The sequence below is a fragment of the Nomia melanderi genome, chromosome 5 (genome assembly GCF_051020985.1).
Source record: "Nomia melanderi isolate GNS246 chromosome 5, iyNomMela1, whole genome shotgun sequence".
Taxonomy (NCBI): domain Eukaryota; kingdom Metazoa; phylum Arthropoda; class Insecta; order Hymenoptera; family Halictidae; genus Nomia; species Nomia melanderi.
The window spans coordinates 3,851,548-3,876,469 of record NC_135003.1 but is presented as its reverse complement, the minus strand read 5'-3'; the positions used below and the strand labels follow the sequence as shown (position 1 = coordinate 3,876,469).

Sequence of the window (24,922 nt, the reverse complement as noted above, 5' to 3'; positions counted from 1 at the left end):
ATCTTCTTACCTCTTGTTATTTATGCTGTTAGCCTCTTGCTGCATGACCTCCAGTATTTTTTTGCAAGCATTTGTGCAATTCTCCGGATTGCCGTAGATGGTGATGGCTTTTTCCGCAGCGCCGACGTTATCCTTCCGGTGAACGTCGACACGTGCCCGCGTCATTTGTGTGATCTGACGTATAGTAGATCCCTGGCGACCGATTATAGCGCCTACCATGTCCGATTGTACAAGTATACGAAGTGGGAAATCCGTTTGCCTCCCAGAACCCGAAACTCCGGTGTAAGCGACGCCGCTGCGCTGGCTGCGGCCTCTTCGTCGGCTCTCCGCCGTAGACATTTCTACTTTTAGTGGGTTACCCTCGTACTCGTGGCCATTAAACTGGTTCACAGCCCTATAAATGGGAAAACCGTCCGTGAATTATGGATGCCCGAATCTGGGACGCGAGGGATAAAACTGCAGATACTGCGGAGAGGTGTTCGGAACCACGACACGTCCCGTTGTTGAAACTTGCGCGGAAATTTTGACGCGTCGAGCAATCAATATACTAATACTTTCGTTCAAAAATGATATTATGATAAAACCATGTAACAGGTGAAGTACTAAATATTGTTTCGATAAGCTTAGTTTTAGAACATGACGTAGGACAGAAGTAATTTCGTTTAAATATGTCAGATTCAGGATGGTTTGGAAGAAGGTATAAGTATTACGTAAATCTTAGATCATATAGTTTTTATTTAATTGAAATTGAAGCTTGAATCTCGTTATCATTTTGTTGACGCTTACGTGACTATAGTGCACTGAAGAATTCAAATATTTGATTTTTTTTTTAAGCGAAAATTGAATTTGTATTATTCCAATTGTTAATATTGAATTAAATAATTGGGACAATCCAGCTGAATTAAACGTATCATCATATGGTCCTGCGTTAAATGTATAAAAATTGATGGAATAAATGGATTCCGCGCAACGACAGATACATTCCGCATTATAGGAAACGGTGCTACATGAACCATGTGGGTTATATATAGATTACAAGTGTAGCGCGGCTATGTACGTTTAAACAAGCCTCCGAGCATCGGTACTGATCGAGAATTGCTAGAGATTTTATCCTCAGACTGTTAATCCTTTCCCTTATATTACCAAGTAAATCATGTGACTAAATTCACTAAAATAAATATAAATATTTTTTAGTGCATATTAATCAAAGGGATACGCTATGTTGGGCTTATGAAAATGATATAAATAGAAAGTTTAACTAGAAAAATAGCGATAACTAGAAACAAAAAATAACTAAAACTTTTTCCTCAGATGCAAGATTATTATCTATAGAGTAATTAAATATTTTGACAAACGACCATAATCTAAAATTTAATAATATGGTATTAAGACTAAAAGGTACTTAAAAATAATACATTAACTCTATTAGCCATGTTTAATCGAAACTAAGTAAAATTTCTTAACCTTATTAAAACTTTTGATTTTTGCTTAGTTTGCCTACAAGCCACTATGGTTCAAACTAATATTGAAGTAGCATGATCCCAGAGAAGGTAAGGTGTTAGAAGTGCCTTTACTATTCTCTGCTACAAAAGATGAAGGTACTCACTGCTGTGCTTGCTCTGGTGTCTCATAGACAACGAGAACAGTTTGTGTGTTAGGGTCGCGAGAAGACAGTTTCTCGACGGACTGCAACTGACCAATGTTCCCGAACAAGGCTTCGATGTCCTCTACCCTTGCATGGCCTGGAAGATTGCTGACTAAGACCTTCGAGCTGGCCACACTGTAAAAATAATACAAATTTAACGTCAGTATGATACGATACGATATTTTTCAAAAATTGTCTTAGAGGTTGTATTAACATTTTACCGTCCTACATCAAATTTACCTTGACATTCGATTCTATTCAAATTGCTAAGTATTTTACCAATTTTCGATATAATTATTCGTAATATAATTTATCATATAGAATGCGAATGTTGACGTTTTCCATATGTTTTCAAACATATGCCCTTACTCATCACAACGTTTCACTAATTTATCATCTCCTTTCGCACAATACAGAGTAACCCGAATGAACAGTGTTTCGAGAAATGAATTCTAAAAATATATTCTACCTTTTAAATCAAACTTAAATTCTATCCTTGCAAAGTAATTTTAAATTACAATTTTATTTCGTACCACCCAAAACGTTATTTTAAAACACAAATCACTTTCCATACAATGAAGGCACACAATCAAGGTATACAATAAACGAAGGAAACGAATTTTATTTTATTTTCTTTATTATAAAAAACAAAACGCGATATATAATTCTACGACACAACATTTCCATAAATTTTCTTTGTTGAAGAATCTCCATCAGTAAAAATAAATAAATCATAGTTCTGGGTGCGGAAGATCGCGGGATCCAGCGAAGAGCCACGGCCCTGAGCCGCAACGCAACATGAATGAACCAAATGGCAAGTAAGAAGAGGACGAGGAGAGCATGGAGAACGAAAAGGAGGGTGAAACGGCTGAGACTCTCACTTTCGTACATATCGATTTTTCAGCCCGCCGACCCACTCAGCGCCGGGGGCTTTCAACTAACCTTGAAGAAAACGCACCGACCGACCTAGCTCGTGCCTGGCCAATTATTACAGCTCGCTGAAGACACGGTGATTAATAGCGATACTCGACGTTTCTTATCGCGATATTCCGAACACACGTTTCCTAAGAGATAATTAAACAACCCCTCCATTCCTTCGAACGAGGACATCTCGTTAACTCGTCCTTGATTCATTAATATCATCGTTTACTGGTAAACGACGATTCCCTCTCCCTTGTATCAATTACTGGCGCATCCTGTGCTCAATTCGTGTATGTAATTGCATAATTACACGTGCCACATCGCATCGCGTTTAAAGTTATCCATGGTGTTTACGTCCGTCTGATTTTTATGTGTCTCGTTAACAAATTGCGTGACGGGTGTTACCTTTGATGTTGCATACAAACTTGGAGCCATTGTCAGTGAAGAATTAATGAATAAAAATTTGTTAGCGAATGTAAAATGAACTGATTGGCGGGACTGTGTGTTAATAATTTGTATCATCAACTTTATCCTTGACAAACCTATAATTCAACAAAGTAATCATCTAACAATACCAAATGAAAACATTTCAAAATATTTAAACAAAATCCTCGAAAGTCAGCTCGAATATACAACCCCCTACCTGCACTAGGTATCCCAACCGTATCCCCAACCTCGTTAAGAAGAACCAAAGAATCCCCTTGACAAGAAGAAGTAATCCATACACAAAAGTCCAGGTGTGGTTAAGCCAAAAAAGAAATTGATCGATCGATGTAAAATCTTAAAGCGCGCGCCTCGGTATCGAGTCGACAAGCGGCCGAGGGTGGACAAAAGGTTGCGGTGGACTCACGTGACGGAACTAATGCCAGTCCCCGAAAAAGCCTTAACCGAACAATTACCGTGGAACAACGGGTTCCCGCGGCGCCAGGTCTCTCTATCGAGCTTCGGGGCTCGTCGAAGCGAACTCTTCGGCGTGCACGTGCTCGCGCTTTCCACACACATGCCCTGCGCGCGCGCGCCATCGGAAAAAGAGAGAAAGCCAGAGAAAGGAAGAAAGAAGCGAAAAAAAAGGGAAGAAAGAAAGGCAGAAAAAGAAAGCACACGATCGACCAGTGAATAGATAGAAAAAGAGAATGCTAGAAAGAAGGGGTTGAGGAGAGGGAGGGATGATGAAGAGCGAAAGAGAGGAAGTCGACACGTCTCCGTCGTCTGTGTGGAAGGGCTGAGCTCGTGGTGCACGCGTGTGGTTCCTGCGAGAGAGCCAAAGGATGAGGAGGCAGAGGGTGATGGAGGGAGGGCGAAAAGAGGGACAGAGAGCCAGGCCTTTGTTTCGTGTGCTTTTGGGGATTTTCGGCGGCACCCAGCCTTGGTGGTGTGAGGTGTACACGCGAAAGCGCGCGAGGGAGACCGGTTGATATCGTTGCTTTCGTTCGGCTCGCGCGGTCCGTCTTCTCCACCGGCACGAGTCCCTCCCCCCGTTCCGCCGCCTCGTCCCTTTCCACCTGCTACTCCTCTTCTTCCCTCCCCTACCGTGGCGCGGAGGAACGAACGAGCTAGCCCAGCACCACCACCATCACCAGCAACATCGCCACCCTCAACCCTTTCTGTGCCTCTTTCCCTCGCTACCCTCTTCCTGACCAGCAGCCATGCCCTGGCCTGGCCTGGCCTGGCCTGGTCTGGCTCCGGCTCCGGCCTGGCCTTCTGTCTCTCTCCACTTCTTCCTTTGCCCTGCACACCCGCCGACGCATCACCCTCGTCGAATCTTGCACGCACGTGTAACCCGCGATTTCGTCCGTTCACCTTTAACGAAAGGCGGTGTTTTCGTGCGGAGCGCGCCCCGTCCGTCCGTCCGCTGCGATAGACAGACCGGGGTGAGGAGAGACAGAGACACCGGCAGACACACGCGGGAACAGGCGGAAAAGCAGAAGAGACGGAAAAAATGTCGGATGGAAAGAGAGGCATAGCGAGGTGTGGTACGGGGCTGGAGGACAGTCCGAGAGACAGAGAGAGAGCGAGAGACCTTTCCCGAGGCGCATACCGACAGGGATGGACGCGCGACGACCGCAGACCACGGGTCACCCCCGTGGAAGAGCTTTTGATCTCGCTTAAGACACCTTTTTTCGGACTCTTTTTTCTTCGTCTGACTTGTTCCGACTCCTTTTTTCTGCGTTTAACGAGCCAATGGACTCGGACGAACACGACGCGAGCAGCGACGACGGGGCCGAGGAGGGGTAGAAATATAAGAGGTGGGGTGGGGTGAGTAGTTGACGAAAAGTTCGAGGGTCGTAATGCGGTGCGGTTAATTGTGAAGGGAATTGGGACTCGTTGCGCGCCGCTTGCCGTGTAAAAATGGAACAAATTTACGCGGCCTACGGCGGCCGACTTGTAGGGCGGGAGGGTAATTAGCTGGCGGGGTGGGCGCCGATTTTTTCGGGACGCGACAGAGAAGCCGGCGTTCATTATCATTCGTTTCCGGTTCTATGCTCCTGTTACTGACGTTTGTTTGTGTATCGTGGTATCATGGTTTGGAGGGTTGCGATGTAGTATTCCGTTTTTAAGAGAAGACGATATTCATTTATCTTCGGTCAACGGTTATATATTTTGAAATACTTTTTTTAGGCCTTGCTAACTAGAAACTGAAAAATCAAGTCACTTTTCCGTTCAAAACAATTTACAAAATTGTACACAATTTACATAATTCCACATTAAACGATGCTACTAGGTTAACCACCCGTCAACTGAGAATTAAAGGGAACCACCATTTTAAGTCGATTAGAAACGTTCCAACAATTCTAGAAAAAAATTCTTCAAATTATCCCTCAGCTTACTAATAACAATTACAACGTCCACATCGTTGATACATTAAAAAAACAATTCTCAATAAACATTTCAAAAGTATCCACCCTTCAATCCCAATAACGCCGCAAAATGCAAGAAAGTCTTCAAAACAAACGCTATCAACCAATAAATAAAATTTATGTTATAACATTTCAAAAGAAAAAAAAGAATTGTAATAAGAAGGAATGGCGTTGCGGCAAGTGCACACGGCCCTGGCCCGACGTAGGAGCGTCGACATCGTTGACTGAGCCGGCGGCGGCGGGGCGCACGGCGCCAAAATCGATTTTGAAAAGGGAAAGTGGCATGTACGTGCCAGCAGCGTGGCTTCGCGCATATATATACATATAACAGTATGCGCGCGATTCGCGACAAAAACGTGTAGGAGGTAAAACTGCAGCCACGCCGAATAAAGGTTGTACCACGTACGCGCGTACAGGGACACCGACGACGAGAGCAACCACCGCCACCCGCCTACACGTACGGTCTTCCACGCGCACCGACGATGCAATACAGCCGTCCTGTCTCTCTGTGGTTGGTACCTTTTTTCCCTGTTCGCGAGCAAGCTCTTTCCCATTCACGTGTGAGCGTCGGGAGGGAAGTTTGCGTCTCGGGCCGCGCGTGTTGCGGCCAGCCGCGCACGCACGAGGACACAGCGTGTGTATCCGCGCACGGGGATCTCCCTCCCGGTGAATGGCGCTAGATAATGATAATTTCGGGTGATCCCACGGCTCGCGAGCTAATCGTAACCAACCGCCGGGGAACTCGAACATTTTTCTACGGGGGCGAGTTTTTATACGCGGATCGATACCCGTCATTTTTTGGGCTGCGCTCGGGACTAAGTTACCCGGTGATTCTCTGCTCTCTCTCGCTGCATTTCGACGGACGAGTTTGGACGAGTTTGGACGAATTGGTTTGTTGCTTCGGTTTTATTTTTTATGGCGTTTATTACTATTGGAATGATTTATTGCATGATCGCGTGACGCGTACGTTACGCATTTGTTTTGGGTTTTATGGTTACCATATTTTATTGTATGCAACTTATCGTCTTTGCTCGAAACGAATACAATAAACAGGAAGAAATTTTGTATGTTACGATAAGCGTTACTATTCCAGATAAAAACGTAGATAGCTTTTTTTTCTTTATAAGAAATGAAGCACGTCGACCGATATGAACATGCGACGCTGATGGCAAAAGCGATAATCTACAAATATAAATTTATTATGATTGTTATTGTTTATTTAGTTAGCAGCAACATGAGAACAAGTAAAAAGAAGCACTGACAAATACTTATTCTAATTGTAAGTGTATAATATTAATCGTATGATAAGTAATGCATCTATATTTCAGGTTGACGACAAATTGACAATCGACGTGTTATGAATCTGATGCGTTAACAGTGAGCGCGTAGATTAGTTGAATTTTTTAAACATTCGGAGATAAGATAATCTGAAAAACACGGGACACTTTCAACTGTCTTTTCCTCGCACTTACAATTACAATACAATTGTACAATGTTTTATTCATTATTTGTGTAGTTAAAAGATTGACAGCTAATTGACTTACAATCAATTCAGTTATAAATTATATATTATTCATGTTTCGGAGATTGTCTTTATTTATTATTCATTTCGTCTACATAGATATAGGCGATAAACAAATCACTGAGAATGAACTGGTTAATTAGGAGTTTGGAGGTCATACGAAGTTCCAAGATCATGTAAAGTGTCGTGTCGAAAAAATACGATGCAACAGAATACGTTTCGTCGACGGCGAAAATGATAAAACGCCTGCAGAAGATTATTGATATTGACACAACACGGGCGTTGTATGCTGCCGCTGTTCTGAGAACACGTTACCCATTTCTGCTGTATCAAACAGCGTGAACCACAATGGGACGAAAGCTTCAGCAAAATTCAACAAGGTCATTATTTCACTTTCATGTGTTGAAACTGAACGATAAAATTCAAAATCCATATAAACGTATGGGGTTCACTTATTCTGCGACAAAAAATTGAAAATAAAAACTGGACTCAATATTTTGAAAGGAATTATTACGTAAAATTTCTTTTATTGAAAAAAATGAGTTAACATCAATAACTTATATTCAAATACTTCATTGATGTAACTTAATATTTCTTACAATTAATTTTATGAGAAATTATGAAAACGATAAACTGTATTGGTAACTATTGTATTACGAATAAATTATGCATGTGATCTAAACGATTTATCTCAGTATACGAATAAGTATTTCGCAATATTAAAATTTTATCCAACTACTTATTCATATGCATCATTAAAAGCTGAGTAAACTTTCATAAAATAAGACGTTTTAATTATAAGAGATCATAAGAGAAAAATATGAAACAAATTTATCTCCTTAATACATCTAGAACGGAACGTAAATTCTTGTAAGAACCACAGAATCTGTATATTAACTGATATTATTTGTGATAAACGAAAACCAGATTGTCGAAAGGTAATTAGCTCAAAGAAATGATGGCAAACCATCGAACGCAAGGGAGGAGTTCAGATAATTATTAGATTAACCACAGGAATTCGCGATAAGCAGAAGAATTTCTTCATCGAGACCAAGGAGAAACAAATTGCTTCCCTCGATAACGTCGTGCGGTTCGCAGCGTGTGAGTTTAATCGAAGACAGCGGGACGTCGTTAACACCGTGAAGTGGTAAATGCTGTTAGTGATATTTCTAATTCTGTTAACCGAAAATGAATTTCGAAAACACCGTCGCCCGGTAACGTGGAATGTTTGTACAAACGTGAGCATTGTTGAACGTTGCTTGTTGATAAGAATTCTCCGTTGTTTATCGAGAAAGAAGTCGGAAAATCTCAGCGACGGTTCTGCAATTTTTTAAATACCATGCAATCGTTTGGAATGACGTCGTTCCGATATTTTCAATTGTGTTTATCGACAACTGCCCTTTAACTGGACTACAAATCTTGTTTGTGCTCGCACTTATTTGTACCATTGTAGAACAGCGTACGTTAAATATCATTTGATACTTTTGTAGTAAAAACGTCAAAACACAGTCAAATAAATCACCTTAATGACACTTTGCTCGAGTTTAACAGATTTTTCTTAATTAGTAATGTAAATTACTTCTTTGAAGATTTCGATTTAATCTGTGGCTTTATAGGTTAGTCTGTACAAACGTAAATATGTAATAAACATTTGAAGTTTTCTGAGAAGTTACATGTTTAAGCATTTTTTGTATTGGGTAATATAAATAATTAATGAATAAGCTGTTGTTCCAGTTACAGTTGAAATTTCTTTATTGTGTTTATAGAGTGATAAAGTTTTTTGAAAACGTAGAATGAATTTTAGCATATAAAACAGTTAAACCAGAATTATATTATACAATAGGATATTATAGAATTGTTATCTAACAATATAGTTACACTCTTACAAACTACGTTTTAGTGACTTGGTGCAGTGGAACACTAAATATATATATTACAGAAGAAACAATACATCATTTATAACGTCAAAATATTCTCAGCAATTAAAAAAATGCCTGATCGAACGCAATGATTGAACGTTTTAATGGATCCAATAATTCATTCTGGAGCTCGTAAAATGTTGAACAAAGAATATAAGTTTCCGTGTAATGCTTACTTCATTAAATTAATGTATGGAAATACGTACTCGCATAATCATCTGCGGGGCTAACGACGATGAATTTACACCGACGATACCAATATAAATATTATAACCAGCAAAATCGCGAGATACTTAATTAAATGAATGCAGAAAACTAAACGATCAATCTTCATCAGTTAACCAGGCTTATCTGAAATGCATTCAGAATTCCATATTTATTATTCGTGATACAGTTAATATAAAGTAATGCCGGCGTAATGCAAACGTAGCTTAATTATAGGGTTGCTGAAACCCGTAATCCTTGAAAGCAACTTCTTGATAATATCTTAATATTTCACAAGGTATCTGCGTTTCAGGAATTACTCGTAGTCGAAGCGTAAGGTCGTATGATAATAAAATTAAGGATACTTTATGCACTAGTTAGCGAATGTGTTCCTTTGAGCAAGTCGTTGAAGCCTTCCACCGAGAATGTTAATTAGCGCCGAGATAAAACGTACTCACGAATTCTCTCTCACGAAGGGAAAACAAATAAATAAACGGAGGCAACGAAAATGTATAAACCACACCGAAGCGTTCGCAAAGAATACTACGAAAGAGTTTCCAATTTTAAATCGCGTTCAAGCGTATCGGAATTGTGTAAAATAAAAATATTTCATGTTCTCCAGACCGTGTTGAATAGAAACCGTGCGATTCGATTATCATCGAAAGAATAAGTCTGAATAGTAAAATAGAAGGAAAATGAAATGGTTATGTGTAGAATTGTTGCAAAGGAAATGATGTATTAAAGATATTGCAAAAGACAATAAGAATGTAAATACAAACAAGTTGCTGAGAACGTATTGGAGGAAAATGATTAATCGTGTAACTTAGATAAACAATTTTATTGCAAAAATGTGAAACTTGCAGACTCAGTTGCCAATCTGATAATTAACACCTTCTGCTCTGTTCAGAAATGCTAAGTACAATGTGTAAAGGCAACTGAAGCATATAGGTCATTATTATGTACACAAGTTAACCCGTTAACCAAGCGATTATACAATCGTGAAAACCTTTGGAACCATAATTGCAGACCACGGAGATCATTCAAATAAATGTTTCTGCGTAATACATTAAAAGCGATGTTGTTCGCGTGAATATAAGCCTTATGAGAAGTTAAATATAAGAATGAAGGATTTCTTAACAATTTTCACAATAAGCATTTTCAATTGCAATTATGTATAATTCCTTAGGAGATTATTTTTTATAAAAAAAGTATTTAAGCTCCGTGTTGATATGGTACAGTCAAACGTAATACAAAGGTTTTAGAAAAATGTCAAAACAAATATCTTAAAAGTCTGTTCTGTTATTTCAAATGTAGTGCCAAATTATAATCTACCTTAATTTTCACGTTTTAAGAAGTTCCTACTAATGGAGAATTAAAAGAATTATATCTCAGTGACCGCGGAATAACCCAAATATTCGAACATCACTATAATTTCCATTTTTGTCCCATTTTACCAATTTCCTAGTTACGATATTTCGTTCAGAACTATATAATAATCGATGATGCACAATGAATCACCCTTATTTTCTATCAATATCTCCGTATTATTAGTATCAACGATGAAATTGCAAAAGCAACATTCTATATCTAATCTATAATTTTTACAATTTATTCAGATCCAGTGTAAGTTCGTATTCTTATAAACAATTCTTTTCCGTTCAAGCATTTATAGTTCTCTGATGTTAAACAAAAAATGATCCGATTCGCCTCGGTCTACCATATTTGTACATATACAAAACTAGGAAACTTTCCAAACCCCAAGAAACGTATTGTTATCATTTTTATAAAAAATTCGAAATACGTCACTCTAATTCCATTAGTGTTAACACCGAGCAGTTAAATTGACTCTTTGGAATTCTTCTATAGAAACTTCATGAGCGCATCTATCGAGAGTTTAATTAATTTTCAATTCAGTTTGCGCATCACTGCCTCTATTTCTTTAATAATTTCTTACAGAAACATCTGTTCTCTTTTTCATAATTGCAAAAAGAATAAATTAAGAATTGGTCATTCTGATCCGTCTGATAGTTTTAGTGTTAATGTCCCATTTCAACCCCCGCCACCCTTGGGCGCCGCGCGTGGTGGTAACGGGACACAGTGGTGACGTCCGAGGTGCGTGTGCAGCGGATCGACTGCAAATTGCAGGCTGCAACGCCGCCGCGTGCGATTCCAGGCCAACTTATCCCCGAGAAAGCTGCGCCGCACCGTTCCGGCGCCTACGGAGGCCCGCGTGGGGCGGTGCACACGGCTACCGTGATCGGCGATCGCTCTGGCTCCCGAAGTAGGTGGAGAAAGACAACGCACGCGCGTCAGCGCGCACACAAGCACACCTACGTGCACAGGCCACACGATAATGCCCCGTGTTCCTTAACGATGGAAAAACTGACCGATAAAAACTGGTCACTGTATCGGCCGGAAACAGTAATCGAGCTGCCGAGTTCTGTAAACCGTGGCATTCTCGACAATTTGCTTATGTGCATTGTTTGAAGCCGTGAATTCCGAAGTAGCGTAAAGCCACTTTTTTGCGTTATCCAGGAGTTGTTGATGTAACCGGCTTATCCGAGCCAATTTAACCCATTGCCTTACAATATCGTGTCAGACTCATGATGAAAATTTCAGATAAAATTTAACAAACAAAACTTATCCAATTTATTTGAATGCAACTTATATATTATTCCTTTGTAAGAGTGATTATACCTTAGAGCACACATTGACATAGAATAAGACTGGAAAGGGGTTAATAATATTAAACATGTACACGTAATGACGACGTGTATGTAGCTAATGCTTGCAGCAAACATCAATGGAATAGATATGGAATGAATGAACGAAGATGACGATCAACTGATTGGTTGACTTGTGTTGTTTTGAAATACATGGGTTCAATTGTGTGAAGCACGTTCGATGAACCTGGATTTTGGGCGAAATGAATCTTTTACGTATAGTTATTCTTTATGTTAGTATATAATAATATAATATAATAAAATATATTCATATTAATTATAGTTTTGATTGGTTACGTGTAATTATATTGACGATCAGCAAAGTAGTGATCGAAGATATCAGAATTAGGAAATAAAAATATAACTGACAGAAAATTAGTTGAAAAAAAAAGGTAATTGATTAACCGAATTCCTGGGCCTAACCATCACGTGATAGCCTAACACTACTTGTGTTGGCTTAGCATATATTTGAGTTTGATAGCTTATATATTTTAAGTTGAACGATTTTGATGAGTTAATAGTTTTGATGTACAGTGTGTAGGAATGTTTATGGTATTATGAAGGTTTGCGTTGTAAACCTTTAATGGATGATGAAAGTGTGTTTTATTGTGTTTCTATTTGTGCTGCATAATGTAGTAACATGTAAAAATGATAGGAAAGTGAATATGCAATCTATTAATTTATCGTCTGTTTTCAATCTGTTGAGATGGAAATCAACGATTTATATATTCTAAAATATACAACCAGTTATCTTTATTCGCTGATGTTATTTACAGGAAAATTAACCATATAAATAAATTTTCGATTTCATAATGCTGGAAATCGGCCTTCAATCTAAACACTGACCTTGAATATGGATAAACAATCAGCTGCGCCAGAACCAGTTACCTATTTAAACCGACATTGTATGGTTTATTGTAACAAAACTATTTATAGCAAAGAGAAATTAATTCAATGATAAAGAACGCTTGCATGTCAGATAACGTTTCTCGCGCTGTTGAATTCTAACAACAAAGCATGAATCTTGTTCGTACTCTTACCATTTTTCTGTGTCATTTATAAATGTCTCAAAAATTTAAAAATATTTATCACAAAGAGGATAATTCAAATTTCTTCATTAGTTTCAGTGGTATTTATCTTTTACGATCAAAATTTATTTTGCAAGATTAATACGTCGTTACAAGTTGTATCATGCACGAAAATTTAAACTGTCGACTCAAAGTATTTATCGCAAAGACCACAGACTGAATATATCATTTCGATTATACTCGTCAATTTTATTGTTCTATCAACAATTTGTTCGAACCCCAAGGAATTTCGCGTTTATTATAAATCTAAAATAACACTATCAAAAACGATCGTAAATACAGAACACTGATAACACCAAAATGGACTTCGACTTCGATCAATATGTCACAAATAACACAGATTTTTCTTAAATCGAGCTAGAAATCTCACTGGCTATTACACTGCGAACAGTTTAACACCAACCCTCACTTGCACATAGTGTCCAAGCAAGTGATCTGAAAAGATCTGAATCACAGTATAAGTATGCAGTTACCATTCCACATTCAACTGCGTAGCATAAATCGATCGACCCCATATGAATGATCAAAGAACGTCCAACGAATACCATGAATTTATCCCTATTACCCAGGGTTCATTGATTAACAGCCAGCAAGGTTGTAAACACAATTTCGTTCCTTGCGTCGCACGCGCGCATCGAAACAGGCGGTGATTATTAATCAATCTTCCGCCGCTCATTTATCTCCATTTACTAAACGCTCACTTTCTTCAGCGATCGAGAACGTTCAGGCGGGCAACCTTCTACTCCATTAGTTCCGGTAACATAGCAGAACCAGCGTATCGAGTCGATATCAAGAGTACAATGTGCGCGAGTTGCATTCGATCGCATCGCGAATAATTCACGAGCGGAATCCAAGAACGAACCGTGTGTGTCTCGGTGGAATCGTCAGGGTTCGACGAGTCGCTGGACAGAGCAGCAGCTGCGGCACGTGCTAGCCAACAATGGGTCCGTCGGAAGAACCGCGCCGAGAGAACCGCGCGAGCAGGAAAAATCCTACGATTCGGAACGCCCGACGATCGACGGTGGGCGGGCATGCGTGCGTGCGTGCGTGTGTGCGTGTGTGCGTGCATGCATTCGAAGGAAATCGTGAGTCAGCCGTCGAGTTATTAACGGCTCGAGAGAATCCCGCGGCCACGTGGTGCACGCACGTTCATTGAAGGCGCCGGAATGGTACAAAGGTGGATGACACACCTAAGGATCGCGAGCAGAACTACGCTCGACGCTGCCGACACGCCGATGTGTGACAATGGCGATTACCGGCTTGTTATGCATTCATGACAAATTTGGAAGCACAAGGTTGCACGGAATGCACGCGATGCGAAGAAATGAATGTGCCGTTAATTTTTAAACTGACGTAAGACATACATTTTTGGTCTCGAGACAATTAACCAGGTAATTGTGGAATCTAGTTTGAAAAATTTCTCATTGTATGCACAATAAAATCAAATAATAAAATGTATAGTCGTCAAACCCAGGGCAAATGCACCTGTAATATACTCGAACGAAAAACTAAAGCAAAATGAAGAAGAATTACGCATTTATCCGAATATATTAGAGTTAGAACCATTTTGCGTTTTGAAAGAGAATCAATGGAATAATAAAAGAAATAATAAAGAATTTATTTATAAGAAATGCTATAACATTAACTTTCAAATACAACTGCTTATTCGTTATCCCGTCTTTTCAGTTTCATTCTGTTTTGACAGATGTGCGTCGCGATATTCGGAGAACGGCTAAAAGAATCCTACCTTGTATTTCTTTAATATTTCATGAGGAAGGCAGATTGCGAGGGATAAAATATTGAGGACACTTCGCAGAACGACGATGACAAAGAGCATATTTTACATGTAAGGATAAAAATTCCACAAAAATTTGAGTCCAGTCATAATTTCTACTAATGGTGAAATCGTAGAGATACTTTCTTTTTGGAGATTAAACAGCTTCTAAAACCTGTTCACGAGGTGGATAATGAAGCATAAGCATTGTAAGCGTGATTTAGCAGCGTTACGCTACAAAGTTTTTGCACTGTATTTAAATTCCTACAAGTTTTTAAACAAATGGAAAACACATATAATACAACTGCTAACGAGTAAAACTGTGATCGAGACCAACAATAATCGCTTGCGTAACGACAGTAAAAATTCAGCTTTATACTCTAACAAATTCTGTCGCAACGTGCGGTATGCAAGCGTACGTCTCGATGAACTGTTTGTGATATTAACGATGAGATCTGCGACATTCCACAAATTTCGATAAAATTAAAATGAATGTTTTAATTAACAGAACAGGATTTTACAAGGTTGATACGTATAAAACTGAGAAATTTAAGATTTGACATATAAAAATGTATTATTTCGTAATTATTGATATCTTAAAATCGTTAACCCTTTGCGGGCGGTTTTCTACAGTATCAAAAGTTGCTTTCATAGAAAGCTATATTACATATTGACATATTAAATACTCCCTTTGTCCCATAATAATCCGTAATTACATAATAAAATGAGTTTCAAGCACCATAAAACTATTTCTTACAGAACAAAATAAGATCGCGTGGAGCGAAAGTAAAGCTTCGCAGCCAAGGGATCCTACTTACAAGTTTAAAATGCAGTAACGAAATTACTGAAAAATTCAGAAACTATCTAAACACTCAAAATAAAAATTAGGAGTAATATTTTTAATTTATAGTTTAATTTAATCTAATTTTCTTTTATAATAAATGTTGCGTTCTGCATTCATTTTCGTTTGCTACTATCATTATGGGATAAATAAAATTCATCAACTGCTATTATTATTATAGAACAGGGGGAGTAATAAAAAAGAAGAAAACTCTGTGCTGATATTTTGTTGTTCGAATATTTAAATTATTTGTTTATAATTTTTGGTTCTAAATATGGGAGCCTAATGTCTTCAATATGTTGGCAGTCGCCCTTAAAGGGTTAAATATCTGAAATGAGTTGTAAAATAAATAACCACTTGAATAGTATAGTAACTATATGGAGAAACCAAAACAAATATTACAATGTTGTTAAGTTGTTACAAATGTTTCATTTTGTTACAATTTCTATAAGGACTGTATATTAATCATATTAAAAACTCGGTAATTCTAATGTTAATTCTGTTTTCAAACTCAATCCAATTTCGTTAATCACGTTCGTTGCTCATGGTGTTCCATTTCAAGCATTCCAAGGAAACCGTGCTCAATATGGCTTGCAATTTGCGCGGTTCTATTGAAGACATTTAGACCGTAAGGCGACAGTTATTGAAATAGTCAAGCAACTGATTTGACTTGCATACTATCGTATCTTTCTTCCTGAAAACTAGAGATTCGATTTTCAATGTAAACAAAATTAAATACTTATGGTTTCCGTGTATGTATACATACATATACACATATACTGCGCTTTTTGTATTTTTTACTGTGAGATTTTGTATGTGTTCATACTTGAAGGTAAAAAGTTTCTTGATACACATATGAGTTAATCGCCTAAGCAAATGCTGTACGTCAAAACACAAAGGGCTAACCCCTCAGACCTCAGATTTGAAATTCAATTTAACGCTAGAACTAGTACAGGGGAAAGGGTTAGGTCTATTGGATTATACCTAAAAAAGAAAAACATTCTTTTGTTTCTTTTTATGTAATTATTAAAAAAATACACAGATTCATTTTGTTGTTTATTGTTTAATTTGTGTAAAAAAAATCCAAAATAGTCAATTTAATTGCTTGATAGTTCTAATGCTAATAAGTATGAATATTATTCTATTTACATTGATTGGATTCTATGATTCAATGGATGTATATAATTAATTATTCCATGTGACAAAAACAACCATGAGTTAATTAGATTTAGAATCGAAATTTGTTTACAAAGTTTCGGTATTGGTTTGAAGCAACATAAACGATTAAGTCGGCGCAGGAATATTTTCTGTATGAATATGACCCAAGTGTGACCTGACTCGATTAAACCGATTGAGCGTAGCAGCGGCATGTTTATTCAAAAGTCATCCGAGTTCCGCTTTAAGTCAGTAGCATCATTATACGCGACGAAACACCTGACACCAGTGGAGCAACAATTGAAATGTACAAATTACACATGCTTGAAAATGTAACAACATCAACCTTATTAGAATAAGATTTAACACGAAGGACTTAAAACAATTTCATAAGTATCCCCCGTATACTGTTAGAAATTATTTCCTTTCCTTTTATTTTAACACAAATGTTAAATCTTTAACACTAAAACTACCAGACGGATCTTCAAAATGATCCATTGTTGATTTCTCAATAGATGCACCCTTAGAATTTCTATAGAGAAATTTCAAAGAGTCAATTTAACTGTTCAGCAGTTTTAGTGTTAAACATATTTTTATTGTAAAAAATTTAACCCTTTGCGGTCGGAGATGCTTTGAAACGTACAAAACCTTCAACAGATGAAGCTAAATTATATATCAATTGCTTAATTAATAGAAAAAGAAAGAAAATAAGTGCTGATCTCTTGCTGTTCGAGTAATTAAATCATTTATTTGCGATTTCGTCTCGCCGAAATGTCGACATTCGTCCGCAAAGGGTTAATACTAATTATAAACGATCTCGTATTTTACCGGTGCAAAATCAAATTAATTTTACATTTATTGATATTAAAATTTATAACGAAGTGCCGTTACATCCTCTAAATCAAGTGATGTTGAACTTCCACCCAATTTAACTTTCGAAATATTTGAGTAATAATTATATAATAATTACATAAACAGTATACGAATGTTACAACTGGGCAAGCTAGCTGTTTCATAATTACCAGAGTTTCATCGAAGCGCGAATAATAAATAGAACGACCATGTAACACCTTAACCAGAGTCAGAGAAGCACACTGATTTTAACATTTAACTTTTATTTTTGGTTTCGCGTAGTTTCACCAACTACACTGTTACACAAGGATGACGTAAACTATTAGATAGAGAATTAAAGGATGATATAATGTGTCCTTTTACAGACCATTTAACTGGGCCAAGCTGTGGCCCTGAAATAAACATGGCTTGAAAAAAGTCTACGAGAAGAATAAATGCCTGGATTATATCAGTACACTAAACGAATGGAAAAACAGGTAGAGTTCTAGACATTGATGTTTATAATAAAATAAAAAAGCTGACATGTTCTGAAATAATAAGTGTTCGTGTTAACCGGTCAACCTGTAAAGCGGATAATTAAATATGAATGTAAACGATTTGTCTCATCTAGCCTAGTAACAAGTGACAGTACGATGTTACTCGCACGAATAAAAATATTCATTATAATATGTCCTTGGATAAATAAATGAATTTATTTGATAATTTCTGATGTACCTTTACACTTTCTATAATCACAAGATACAGAATTTGAAATTGGTCATTTTGATGTTTATTAGTTTAGTATTAAACTAACATCAAATGAAAAAAAAAGAAAACTTTCAAAAGATAAATAATTAACATTAACAATACATCTGCTCCCAAAATAAATATGCAATTTTGTTCCAGCTTAAAAGTAATTAACAATAAAATAAATTCTACAAGTTACTAATCCAAAGTTAATCCAAGCAACAAACCATAGCAGGGGGTTTAAAAATGAATCAAGGCAGAATGTCAGCAAATAAGAATAAACCCCACAAATTCGTAGCGCTGGTTATAGAACCAGCCCAGAAAAGAATCGTCAACGCCAGAGCGGAACCACTGGGACAGTACGGGAATTAAAGAAAAACCAATCGGCCGTCCGAGCATATTATGCAGCCACGGAATTTCAATTGACTTTGTCCCGGTTAGCGCCGGAATCTCTGTTCCGGCACGCGGGAGCCCGGCATCACGGTAGTCGGCCTCGATGGGATGCGCCGCTTTTAAACGGTCATTTTATTTTTAACTCTACATTCAATTGTCCGCGGCCGTCGACTGAGACAAAAGGTGGCGTTTATTTGAACTCAATAATATCGACTGGCCGTCGAGGCCGCAGGATCCACGAGCAGTCGTCGCGAAGAGCCACGCAGCTTTGGAGAACGCTTGGAGAACACCTGTTTCGGTCCCCGACTATGCCTGTTACTCATTGGTAAACGGAGGATTTTATGCATTTATGACAAATACGAGTGTACACAAGTGCAGAATGTATAATAAAGAAATGACTGTAAGCAATTAAGAATGTTGTTATTTTACTTTCTTTTTGTTACGAAAAAATATAGGATACAGTCGATCCCTAAGGAAAGATAAAAGAAGTTGCGTTGAATCGAGTTTTTGAGTAAAAGAAGTTCAAGGAACGAAAATTTGTCTCACAGAGTTTTACTTATATGTACATGTGATTTTCAATTTGTAGAAGAGGACCTTCTTCTAAATTTTAGTTGTAGAGTACTAATTCTTTCAACAATGAATTCTTTAGTTTTTTAGATAAACATGTAATTCTTCTTTGTTTTTCTTTGGTTTTTCATTAGAATATACCCTAAGTGCATTTGTCCTACGATTTACGAGTACACGCTTCATTTTTTGATTTTATTAAATAGGTTATTATTATATTTAATAGGTTAAATGGAACACAAGTAACTGAAGTTAGAGAGTTTTTGAATTTCAATTGTACAAGTTTTTGCAGCAGAACGGATAGAAGAAATTTAAACGCTCAAAATTCTCGTGAGAGTCAACGTGTCAAAGGTAGCAGTTCCGGTCTCGAGGAATTAATGGATTATCGTAGAGTCTCAGTTTTTGAATATTTCAAACACCCCGAGGTGCAATTACGATTCTCGCGTATCGTGCTCGCGTTGTCATTTCTTTTCTCCCCTCGTCCGCGCTCTTATCTAGATTAACGTTCGCTACCTCACCGCGTATCTACGTCGTAAATACCGCGGGAAAAAGTGTGCGCCAGTTGCTGTTGTAATATAGGGTGACCGGAGGTTTTTAGTGCTCGACGTTTTCGACGCGAAAGATTGGGGGAATTGAACCTTAGGTTATGGAAATATGAACTGCTATAATAATAGGGTAGACCTGTTGTATTTGATTGTACTGTATTGTAATCAGAAAGTGAACGTTAAATATTAAATGGCACTATTTTTATCTTTGGTCATAGTTCAGAATTCGCGCAACAGTCTAATCGAAATTTGTCCTGGTACTTTCCACGTACAACACGCGAATACTGTTGAGATTGGAGATTAATATTAACGGACCGAGGGAATAATTGAATTTCACTTTCACGTATGTTGTCTATTTGATTTTAAGGATTGTCATATCATTGTTGTAAGTCTGATAAGACTGAATACGAATGAAATCTGAAATATAGAAAAATGAGATTACATTGCGGTATTGGCAAGTCATAATTTTTTAGCGGAATGAGAATGTTTTATTTTAAATAATTATAATGAAATGTTGCGAATAAAATTTAATGATAAATGTTTCCATTACCGTCCAAGCATTAATATTTATTAGGAGAAAAGGCGATTTCTCTTTATACGCAATTAAACAGATACAAATATTAATTTATTCACAGAAAAATTAAGAATATTTTAATAATGCATGTACATTTAATTTTCGTTCTTACAGAAATTCTCAAAATGACTTCAATTTTCAATTTTCTTGTTGAATACAAAATCTCGGTTGATCGTACAATTTAGGAATAGATTTCTTTCCCAACGTGTATTGTACTTCTTTACTCGAACTTCCTCGAGCAGAATTCATTCACAAGAAAAAAGTTACGGGTAATAACATACATAAAAGCATCGTGGGGGATGCAAATGAGATACGACGCGCAATCTCGTAATACAATCAGCGACTGGTTTTGTTTTCGAAACGGTGCACCGATAAAGCCAGAAAATCGTTAACACGATCCACTGGCCACTCTCTCGAGACGCGTATTTTTCAATGACGCCAACAGCTCGTTCTTCAAATGGTATTACAGAAATATTTCATGGAATTTTAATTAAAAAGTTATCATATGCATTAATATGAAGCAGTCACAGAAGTAGTAGCAAAAGAGAAGTAGAAGAAAACAATTTTACGAATATACATATTTTCTTTACGAATTTCTTAAAATTCAATGTACATGGTTATTTAATAATTTTAAAAAATGAACGATTAAAAATTACAGATGTCATATTTCTCAACGGCCAGTTACAATCACGAAGTAACAAATTTTTTAGAATCACTGTTTTACAAGAATATTCTAAAGTAATAAGAAATATTCCTCTTACCACTATATACGTAAGAAGTAAAAAGTATTAAATGTGACAACAAAAAACTATACCATTCTATATATTTTTATAATCAAAATTTTTAATTTTTCGTTACAAATTTCTTTTTCCATAAACATACAAATCCAACCTACAAAAGCATTATCAGAACTAACGACCAACTTTTTCCCAGCTTTCAAGGAACTCTCCTGGATCAACCCATACGCGACCACATCAAAGTCCATTAAACCAGTGATTTCCAAATTTTATGTTACCACGCTCCCTATTAAAAAAGGTCTAATCTTGCCCCCCCCCCCTTTTCATAAAATAATACACACACACTTTCAAACGGTAAAAAATGTATTAATACTGCGTTGCATAACTTCAGCACCACCTATATTTTTAAGTGTTTCAAATCTTTGATTAAGAATGTATAAAAATTAATTTATCTGAGTTTAAAGAGAATAACACATTTCAAGCAAATCTTAGTAATGTATCGAATAAATAAAACGAGATATACTAAGAAATGTGATTTTTTATTATTGCATAATTATAGCATCGTAATAAAAACTGTCAATTAGAATAATTATGAAACAGTGGAATGATTTTATAATTTAAACTAATAATTAGTGGGACTCCCTTTGTTCTATATTAAGTGAAAAATCTGATTTGGCATACTGTCGATAAGTTTTCGTAGGATTTCAGTCTGAATTTTGTTAGCCACTGCAATAATGGAATGTTCCAACCCTAGAACGTCTTGGTACTGATGATTTTCGGTATAAACACCGAAAACATTTATGATAATAGCCCAAATATTTGAAAGTTACATTTCTATTAAACTTCTCGCGCCTCCTGTTTTGGAAATCGCTACATTAAACATTTCCCCAGAACTGCCAATCGACTGGTAACAGGCAACGCTCGGTAATCGGAAAGTCCGAAACTGGTACCAGTGGAACGTCAATTAAAATCGTTCGCAATTAGGTTCGCCACCTTCCTTCGAGCAAACGAACGTATCACACGTGGCGCTTTTAACGGCGTCGACAACCGCAGCCGGGAACGCGACAACGATTTCCGGTCGGTTCATGGAAGAAGAAGGCGATAAAAAAGGATAAAGAATGGCCGGGAAGGGAGACACCAGCTGGGGAAGCGAACACGAGAAAGCAAGACGGAGTCATCGCGCGAGAGAGGAAGACGGGAAATCAGAATGAGAATGAGGATAAGAAGGAGAAGGTGAAGGATCGGCGTGAAGGAGGGAGGAAGAGCAAAAGAGAAGAGAAACGAGAGACGAGCGAAGAGGTAGGTGCGGTGAGTCAACGCGCGGGAACGGCGACGAATCATCGTCAATTTCACCGCCGCGGAGCTATGCCGACCGGCGACCAGTGACGTAATCGCACCGCGAAGGCACCATTCGCCCTTTTATTATAGCGTTGCCACAAGAACGATCTGCTTTTCTGCAATGCAAAAGAAGGGGAAGAGGAATAATGATCCTCGGCCCGATTTCCCACATACACAACGAGCAGCCGCTGCCACTTCCAGGTAGCCACTGATAATTTCCACTTTGCATATCCGCCGACATTCTCCGCCGGCGTTTATGTCAATGGCTTCTCGTTCCTCGGCTCTTAGAAAGGGGACGTGGTTTTTTAGGGCTATGAAAACGATGATTAGGTCCACTGTGTTTTAATTGTCGATTCTTTCGATTCTTGTGGTTCGAAGTGAGTTTGGTGTATTTTTCATTTTTCGGCTTGCATCGATGTTGGTTTACTTATTAACCAGTTAACAACTACGTTTAACGAGTATACGCATCATCTGAAAACTCAAAATGAGACTAATCTCTTGAATGATGAATTATTTATTTGCTCAGATACACGTGTAAGTCTTCTTCGTTTTGTTTTAGTTTTTCGTTAGAATATGTTATAGGTACATTTGCACTGCATCTGACGAGTATATATTTCATTGCTTGACTTTGTTGCGCATACAATGAGAGATTTTTGAAACTAAATCCCACAGTTTACTGGTTAACGACGATGTAATGTTCTTGTTTAATCATTTCAGAGTATTTGGCAAGCGTTTAATTCTTATACGCCTAATGCGAACGATTTAAATTAGACGCTGAGAAAGTTGCCAGAAGCTGAGTAATTAGATGAAATTTTTAAAGCTCTGAGTTAAAGTGGACCGGGCAGAACGTTCGACGTGTAAAAGTTTCAAGGGGAAATTATATAATAAATTACAGTGTATGTAATCATATAAATTAGTAAGCAAGAAAATATGCGTATAAATATGGCTACTGCAGCTGCTGGACCGGAACGATCCTGCATTCGTCATACGAGGATTAAATGGAAGGAACTGTGACTCATTGTATCTGTACCTCTGTTCTAAATATTGAAATTAGACTACTGATCGTGGCTCAAATTTCCTCGGGTTATGTAACTCAGAGATTACATTCGTGAAAATGAATGAGGATTCGACTGTGTCGCGCGAAAATTAAACTGCAACGAGGTAAAGCATCGCAAACACTGGAAAATGAACAATTGAAAATAGTTAAAAGGAAAATGGAAAAGCAACAAGGTAATGATAAAGAGAACTTATGTTAATTGAAGATTCTATAAATCTTAAAGGTTAAAACAAAAAAAGAATTTTCGAGTTACAGGAATTCTCTTGTCAGATAAAAAACTTGTGCTCGATGGAATACAAGGTGGCTGACACAGCTGCCACATTTATATCGATTACACTTATATACTGAATCGTTAAGCACCGTTGCTTATCCGACAGAGGAAAAGCTTCGAATAAATTCGCTTCGGTCGCGGCGCCTCTCTTCGCCACGCATTTCGGCGTAACGTCTGTGGAGTGGTTGCAAAAGGGCGCCTTACTACGATGCCTTTATCACCATAAACGGCTCATTTACCGCTGAACTGCGCACTGAGAAAACAGCTCTTTCGTGTTTGCGCAGGTTCTACTTAAGCTTCTTTATTTCTATAACCCTTTCACTGCAGACTTTTTGGAGGGAATAGTAAATTTTTCAAATTTAACACGGTGAATGCCACGAGAGTCACCGGTGACCTCCAACCAAATTGAGTTCACTCAATTAAACGATTATTACTCGAAAACATTTCCATATTATAAATAATTCTATTTAATTCGTTGACATTCAGCTAGCTGAACGTGCAATAATAATAATGCAATTCAATCAAATGATTTAATATTATATTTGTTCCATTTTGTGCATTTTGCTCTATGAAATCGTGCGGCATTCAACGTGTTAACAAATAGTATGCAATAGTTCAATCATGCCTCGACGTGTCTTTAGAAAATTTGGAAAGTATGGTACTCTTGAAAACAAAGTTTTGGATACGGTCCAATAATAAGTTTGCTTGTGCTTTCGTGACCACTTTGTAGCCATTTCCGTGGCCATTTTATGAACATTTTTGATATTTTATATTTACACTTGAACATTCTTTTTAGTGGTGACTGTACAGAAGAATTTCGAAAAGTAAATATCACTTCGGTCAATGTCCAGAAGTCTAGGACAAGTATACGCGTTACTCAAAGTGAAAAGGTTAAACGCCAAAGGAAAGCAAGCCGTGTCAGAAAACCGTTACTGACCTGAATCAGTTTTAGATTTCAAACGCGTGTGTTATCCGCATAGTGGTCGCGTTTTATCTCCGCCAATTCTTAGAATTAAATTTATGGGGTAAGTCTCTGTGTCATGTCGTGAAATAAATGAACTGAAGATAGACCTTTCCTCGGTGTTGGGACACTCGACTGCTGATTTCACCTCACCGGCGCGCTATATTTCCCATTCAACCTCCTAACATGTTGAGAGTTCAGTGAACAGTCGGTAATTGTTAGAATTCTGTGTTCCCAGATAATGGTCTCGATGT

General features: G+C 37.7%; 1 protein-coding gene across 8 annotated transcripts in view; it reads right to left on the bottom strand.

Annotated features, from left to right (window-relative positions):
- The window catches only part of LOC116424756 (IGF-II mRNA-binding protein), a 76,843-nt gene that overhangs the window by 9,948 nt on the left and 41,973 nt on the right, over positions 1-24,922 (bottom strand). For all 8 annotated transcript variants that reach the window (XM_031971560.2, XM_031971563.2, XM_031971561.2 and 5 more), the window contains 2 exons: positions 1,607-1,780; positions 11-394 (listed from right to left, as the gene is read on the bottom strand). In XM_031971560.2, coding sequence (XP_031827420.1) covers positions 11-394; positions 1,607-1,780 — 558 coding nt within the window. The remainder of the gene's footprint in view (positions 1-10; positions 395-1,606; positions 1,781-24,922) is intronic.